Consider the following 8,069-nt stretch of genomic DNA (forward strand, 5'->3'; position numbering starts at 1 on the left):
GTTCATCCGGTATTTCATGTGTCCATGTTGAAGAGATATCATGGTGACGGGGATTACATCATAAAATGGGACTCAATTGTGTTAGACAAAGACCTCCAATATGAGGAGGAACTAATCGCAATTCTTGATCGTGATGTCCGAAAGCTAAGGACCAAGGAGATTAAGTCCGTAAAAGTTTAATGGAAGTATCGTCCAGTTGAGGAAGCTACTTGGGAAACCGAGAGGGACATGCGAGACAAGTATCCCCAATTGTTCGTCGATTCAGGTACTACTCCATTATTTCTTTAGCCTATTTTTCCTAAGTTTGTCACTCGGGGACGAGTGATGGGTGAATTGGTATCTATTGTAACGACCTATTCCTGTCATTATAGAAAAGCCAACGGGGAAAAAATTTGGGCCGAAAAACTTTTTCGTAGTAACTTGGGATTTTCCAACCTAGTCCAGATTTGGACGAAATCCGAGTCTGTGAGGTCTAGGAAAATCTGGTAGCAATTGGGCGATTTAATTATGATTTTGATTACATGAGTGGATAGCTAAGACGTTAAGGAACCCGTACGACTTTACGAAATTGAATTCGGGTGAGTAGAACTCCCGAAATTAATCTTAGCGTGAATGGGTAGTTTTTGAGTGTCGTTGGTTGAAGGTGTGTGGTGAAATGGGGTTTTGGAATTCTTTATTCAGCTCTCTGTCTATGTGCAAGCCGCTGAGGCGGGACAGTCGCGACTTAAAGTCAGAAATAAACCCCAAAAACATTTTATTCTGCAATTTTCGAACTTGAGAGCTAAGGAACGAACCCAAGGAATTTCTTGATAGTTTTTCACCATTCTTGAAGCTAAAGGTAAGATTTTAACTCTGCGAATCCGCAATTTTCGAACTTGAGAGCTAAGGAACGAACCCAAGGAATTTCTTGATAGTTTTTCACCATTCTTGAAGCTAAAGGTAAGATTTTAACTCTGCGAATCCGTTTTTGATCTGTAGAACGTAATCTAATGGGTAATTATCGATGGAAAAGGGTTTTTATCTGGGAATTATGATAGAAAAAGCCCTAATTTGGATATTGGGATCACGAGTATGATCTAGGGTTGATAGAATTGTTAGTAATTCGGGTAATTAGTTATTGTTTATTGATTCCCGTGTTATATTGATCATTTGTAGACCAAGAACAATCGAAACGAATCCGAAAAGGGAAGTATCAAATTTCTTAGGGGATTCAAGCTTTGTTTGAGGTAGGTGATGGTTGTGATTCTATGATTGTGTGATGTATGTTTGTTCTTGCTTCATTATGATACATGTATGTATGCCAATGTTGCATTATTGATCACATTAATTGTAAATGAGGATAGATGAATGATGAATGCCATGAATCATGACTTGATTGTATGATTATGAGAATATACTTGTGATTGTGATTGTGGCTTGTTGAATGGATCGGGTGTTGCGTTCCGACACATTAACTTGGATCGGTTGCCACGTTCCGACATAATTATGGGATCGAATGCCACGTTCCGGCATAATCATTGGATCGGGTACCATGTTCCGGTATGCTAACAGTTTGGGTTTGGGTTCCATGAGATGACCAATGACTTGATATAACTGTGATATTTGAGAATCTTGAAACTTTTCGTTGTTCATAATTGTTGATGATATTGTATATGTTCGGTGTATACATGTTATTGTATTGTTGTATTGTATGTTGCACTTAGTGGGATAGCCGTGTGATCCTACCAGTACACTGTGGTTGTGTACTGATATTGCACTTGCTCTTTCTTTATTGAGTACAAGGCATCTTCAAGCGGCTATTGACATACCTCGCTTAGAAGATCAGTGATCGTCGTTCGAATTCAAGGGTGAACTAGTTCTTCCGGGCGGCCATGAGTTCTCTTTCTGTCTATGTCACATTTCAGACTTAGACTTTCTAGTTAGTTGTTAGCACATTAGTTTGGGGTTGTGACCCTTCTTGTTTAGATTTATGGATCTTGTTAGAGTTTTAGTACGTTGACTTTCTCGTTCTAGGTGATTACTTCCGCATTTGTTTTAGTTATTAGACTTTTTGTTTGGAGTTGATGGGAACTCCCTATTTTTTTCCTTAACATTTAACTTGCTTCCGTAACTTAAATGCTTTAGTATTTTGATTAGGTTGGTTAACTAATTAGTATTAATGGTTCTCCCACCGGAGAGTTAGTGTGAGTGTCAATCACGATGGTCTGGGTCGTAACAATTATGCAATTAACTTTTAATTTGTCCTAAAGTATTTTTTAAATTATTTAATCATAAAATTTTATTTTATACTTGATCATATAATTTGTTCGACTTGCTTAATATAAAAGTTTATTCTTCACTTAAAAAAATAAAATAACAGTTTGTATTGGCTGTTATGTTTTATTTATATCTCTCCTGTCACTTGGATTTGTTGTTCTTGAGCTGAGGGTCTCCCGGAAACAGCCTCTCTACCTCCACGAGGTAGTGGCAAGGTCTGCGTACAATTTACCCTCCCCAGACCCCACCTAGTGGGATCTCACTGGGCATGTTGTTGTTGTTGTTGTTGTTGTTAAAAAAATAAAATAAAGAGATATGTAAAACTCTAATTTGCATAATTGAGAAGGGATCTAAAGACTAGTAGAATAATTGTAATTCAATTAGGTCTTGAATCAATGGTTTACATAAATAATTAGTCATATGACTATGGCTAATCTGTTCATCGAATTTCATCTTAAAATAATTGTAACTTTGACTTATATTTTTAAAAAGGAAAAATAATTTTAAGTCAGGTATCTAAAGAAAAAAACAACCCCTCTCAAATAAACTAGATGAATACTTCAACTTATCCAAACCAGAAAAAAAAAAAAACTAAGGAGAAAGATGTCTTTTTCCCGTATTTTAAGAAACAGCCTCTTTAAAATAATTTTTTGCCTTTTTTCCGTATTTTTAGATATCTAACCTTTTCGGACTTTAATAAATAGAAATCTAACAATTATTTGTTTTCATTAAAATAAAGATGTTTGTATCCGAATACACATTTGAATAATTAAGATATTGTTTCTAGATTTAAATATTAATGATTAAGACGGTCTGTTTTTAAAATAATTATAATGATGAAGGTGATAGATGTAGTATCGATTGACAATAGTGGTTAACGGTGGTGGTGTTTACTAGTAGTGATGACATTTACAAGGATGAATGTGATTAGTGACTAACAGTGGTTGGTGTTTGCCACTAGTGGTTATTGGTGATGGCTGGTGTTTTGTGACGATGATGATGGCTAACAATGGTGGTGGTGATTGTAATGACAAAGGTAGTTAATGGTGGTGGCGGATGATTGTGGATATATATAGTGGTGCTGAAAATTATTCACACAAAAATACTTCTTAATGATATTAAGACTTTGTTCCAGATCTTAATGATTAAAATCTATTCAGATCAAATAAATACTTAAATCCTAATGTAAGTAAATACACTTAATAATTTAAGCTCTTAACCTTTCGATTCAGACCTTCATTAAACGCCTTAACTTAACCTCTTCACTTTGTCTTTCAAATTAACTTCTGTTAGTATAGCTGTATAGGGGTTATAAGTGTTTGATTTTAAAATACATGGGGTGTATTCAAAACAGAGTTATATTACAAGGGTGTTTAGTGTAATTAACACTAAACAAAACTTTTATAGTTAAAAATATTTGAATCTTATCAGAAGAAAACTATAATCAATGAAAATATTATTTGAAGGCAATCAAAGAATATTAGACAGAATAAGCTTAATTAACAGAGCTACTTCAACTTAACATTCTTTTCTTTGTTCTGGCTACAAGTTGTAACCCAAAATTTCACTACATTTGAAAATACACCTAATCTCCTATCTATGAGCTTATCTATTTTATTCAATGACCCTGTTTACATCTTTTACCCCTAAAAATGGGCTTATCTCTACATAGAAGCAAGTCTTGAAACAGCAATGAGATATTCTCACAGCTGGTTCTTGCCTCACCTCCGGTGTCTGGTAATCGTTGTATCTTCTTGATTCTGTATTTTATCGGACAAGCATCTTTATATTTGAGACGTCTTAGTCCTGTTGAGCGTATAAGTAAAGCACATTTCCGAGAAGCAACCTTGGATCATTGTACCTGGATGGTTGATGAGTTCAAAGTTTGAGTTGCTTCTCGCTTCATAAATAGGGCATACAGTAGCTCATTCCATGCATCTGGGACTCCCGGAAGGCACCAGTGGCTGCAATCTTGCCTATTGATAGGCGCAGGGCCTACGTTAGGACCCAAATAGTACATAGATGAATGTCCATCTTTTCTTCTGGAGGTTAGATGTGTTACATTTAGAACATCTAATGCTCCTTGACTTGACGTGTTTGACCGAGCTGACATTACATCACGGAATATACTGTATCGAGCCCACGTGTGGGATGGCACCAATGAAGAACCTCGATCAGGAAGTGCCTCCAGGTGACAGCTTCCCCCAGTTCTCCAGTCTCCACCTCTGCAAATCATGGAATATAGAGTTTTGTTAATAGATTATCATCCCATGCTTGTTAGCGAATAGGTGAGGGAGCAAAAGCTCTGTTTATTTATCCCTACAGAACCTTCCCCCAACACACACAAAAGAAAATGAAGGATCGAAGGAACTAAAGATGACACCGACAATCACACAGAAAAACAAAAAGAAGATAATCTGTTGAAAGGTCAGTATACTGAAGTTCTGAACGGAAACATGGTTCTCGCCCTCTGGACTTTGGTGCAGTAAAGATAGAACTAGTGCAAAAATAAAGATCAGTAGTTCAGCTTATGCTTTGAAGTACAGAACAATGAGTTGAAGGTGTTTCAACCAATAGCCAACTCCAATGTCAAGTCAATTGAAATAGATGTTAAATGTAAGTACCAAAGTCCATCCTATCGAGGCCAATAGTCATGTCTAATGATCCTCAAGGAGAACAGATTCTGGGTTTGTCAACATGAGGGTACAGTAAAGCTTAGATCACTTACCAAGTCATGTCACGACTGCAAGCTTAGTAGAGTTATGAAATGTGTGACGATTAAAGTACCATGAACAACATAGCAAGGACGAAGAAACATGAGACCAACCTGAAATGTACGGGGGCATATGTCCGGAAGAAGACTTGGGTTTTGTTGGAGTTAACTTCATGATTTACCCAGTCTAACACCGTTTGCAAAGACCTCTCATAGGCAGTATCCACTTTCATATCCATCTTCACTTCTGATCCCTCTTGGAAGTAACAACCCCTGAAGACATTTTCATTTTGAAGTCAATACATTATATCAAGTATTGAAAAATGATGGACAATGTCCACATCAAAGACACCGAACAATTCTACTCAGCATAACAGAAGCAACAAACTAACAACATTAAAAAGTTCATCTTGAGAAGCAAACATGGATTGAAAGTAAAAACACTGAGTTTTTTTTTTTTCGATAAGTTGAAAATCAACAATTCTTTTAAAGAAGATAGAGGTACCCTCTTATGGTCTTCTCATAGTTCCACCAGTGTCCAGTATTAAAAACAATGACATCTGCATCCCTCCATTTTAAAGAGTTCCAATCCATCTTATCTAACTTTAGAGTTGTTCTTATATTGGCCGAGGCTCCAGCAGGAGGTCGACTCTGCAACACAAGAAACGGAGCCCTATAGTATTCCACAGTGCAATTGTAATCAGCAAACTTGAAGACCAAGAACCCTTTGTGTTTCGTGATAGGACTGCCATTAACTTCATAGATGTTGTCCTTGTTGGTTATAGCTGAAGAAAGAATGCAAAGCAAAGACTCCCACTGGTTTCTCCCAATTGAGTCTCCGGCAAACACTATACGTTTATTCCGCAGTTTCTCTAGCATGGTCCTGGGATCAAATCTGTTTCATGAAGTGAAAAAGTAAATCTCTAGTTTCCTTAGTTAAATTCTGACTTTTAAGATCAAATGATACTCTAATCTCTAGGTATAAAAAATTAGAAATTTCAGAATCATATCTCGAAAGACGTGGCATAAATAAATAAAAAAATGTATTTCACCAAGAAAGCAATAAACTAATTAAATACAACATTCAAACTTATCAAAGTAAAAATCAAATGCAGTATTCAAAAGTTTCCAGCAAATTAAGCAAATGATAGGAACAAAGCGTTAAGCAGTTTTGTGTCACATCACATACTAACAACCAACCCAATTTCTCTTACATTTCTCTTCATTTCAGTAATCCAAGTTGAAAACTTAGACGTTCAAAACTCGAAGAGATCTGAATAAATCGTATTAATATCCTAAACTAATATAGATTTAGAACAGAGGATACCTAGTTAACAAGATAAATTCTTGGACATAAAACACTTGAAAACTTAATAATTTCATGATTTAATCCAATATTAATGATCACAACTCACAAACTTGATACCAACATTTGTGGTTGACAAGTTTAACACTACCAAAATCAATATTCTGAATAGACTATAAATCACAATCATGTCACTTTCATAGAAAGTTATATTACTAATTTGTGTATTATGAATGCTGGAAAATACACATAGAATAAGCTAGAAGAAAAGGACAATTGACAAATGCACATTTTATCAAAAATATGTGTCACCAGAAAAGGAACCCACAATTGATATGTCCAATACTAGTTTTATCCAAAACACATTGCAAATAAAGATAAACACAAAATACAAAACACACTTTTAAAAACAACAAGTAGTCCCACAAAATGGATCTCGGAGGGTGAAGAGTACGCAGACCTTAACCCTATAGACCCTTGGAAATAGTATGATAATCAAAATGCAACAAGCAACATATAGTAACAGAAATCGAAGGACAAGAAACTACAAGAGCAATACTACGACTACTAGCAGGGATAAGAAACTTAAGATATAGTATAGCAATCTCAAACTTTGGATAAAAACCTGGGCAAATTGCAAGCTTTAGGCTGCCATCTCCATTTAGTGTAAAACAAATCAGGCCTTCCATTCTCAGTACACCTAAAACCTTCATCCAAGAATTTACAATCTCTAGAATTATACAGAGGATAACTGTCATCCCAAATCCAGTCACCATCAAAAACATTACAACCACCACCATTTTCACTCAAAAAATCAATCTTTTTCCTCTCAGAAATTGACTTATCAAATCTCAACCATGAAAACCTCTTCTGAGACTCTGAAGAAAATTTCACCACACTTCTGTAATCCAACAAGGCAAAACACAAAACAAGACAGATAACTAAAAAGAATCCAAGAATACTCAGAGAAGGTTCAAACAGCCTGAATCTCTTTATTTTCTTAACTACAATCAAGAAAGTAACTTTTTCACACTCTTTCTGAGATGGGGTTTCACACATTTTGAAATTCTTGTCAATTTCTTGATAAAAATACAATATTTATAAGAAAAATTCAAAAAATACAATCTTTATAAGAAAAATTCAAAAAAATGTTGTGGGGTGCAAGCAAGAATGAAGGAGAAATAATCATAAGAAGTTGGTTAGAATCATTGTTCTTTGAGGGTTCTTTACTTGATAAAGGAGTAAACAAAAGAATTATCAACTTTAAACAATTTTGAGATGGGTGTGGATAAAGCAAAGTATTAGAAATGGAAGAAGAAGAAAAATGAAGAAAGCAATTTTTTTTTGTTTTTTGTTTGGAGGAAATGGAAATGATGAGTGTGCACTTTGTATTTGTAGTAATGAAGGGGTTAAATTTTCAAATCTGGAAGTGATCTTAAAATAATACTGAATTCCAGGTTATTTCTTACCTGTTAATTTTTTTAAAAAAATTCAAATGTTGCCTGCAGAATTAATAAGTGTGCAAAAAAAATTGTGAAACTGACAAGTTATGAGCAAAACCTTCCTAGAAGGAATAAGAAACAAATAAAAAAAGGAAAAATTTCCAACAATTTGACTTTTAACAAATAACAATTGTGATTAGATATTTTCCATTTTGATAATTGGGAGTGTTGTAATTTTCTTTTAATGAAAAAAAGGGCATGAGTTTAACAATTGTAGTATTACACAAAGAGAAACTGTTAATAGTCTTTTGTCTCTTTTTTATTTGCCAGTTTTTATATTATACCCTTTTAA

The 8,069-nt window shown here is 34.8% G+C and overlaps 1 protein-coding gene across 1 annotated transcript; it reads right to left on the reverse strand.

Moving 5' to 3' along the window:
- Positions 1-3,744: 3,744 nt before the first annotated feature.
- Positions 3,745-7,388, reverse strand: LOC102584626 (protein trichome birefringence-like 11). Its single transcript, XM_006349166.2, has 4 exons — positions 6,901-7,388; positions 5,475-5,864; positions 5,084-5,242; positions 3,745-4,481 (listed from the first exon to the last, which is right to left on the reverse strand). Exons 1-4 carry the CDS (start codon positions 7,332-7,334, stop codon positions 4,109-4,111), a joined length of 1,356 nt encoding a protein of 451 aa, XP_006349228.1. The 5' UTR covers positions 7,335-7,388; the 3' UTR covers positions 3,745-4,108.
- Positions 7,389-8,069: the final 681 nt, after the last annotated feature.

This window comes from Solanum tuberosum, unplaced genomic scaffold (assembly GCF_000226075.1).
Source record: "Solanum tuberosum cultivar DM 1-3 516 R44 unplaced genomic scaffold, SolTub_3.0 scf00104, whole genome shotgun sequence".
In the NCBI taxonomy this organism is placed as follows: domain Eukaryota; kingdom Viridiplantae; phylum Streptophyta; class Magnoliopsida; order Solanales; family Solanaceae; genus Solanum; species Solanum tuberosum.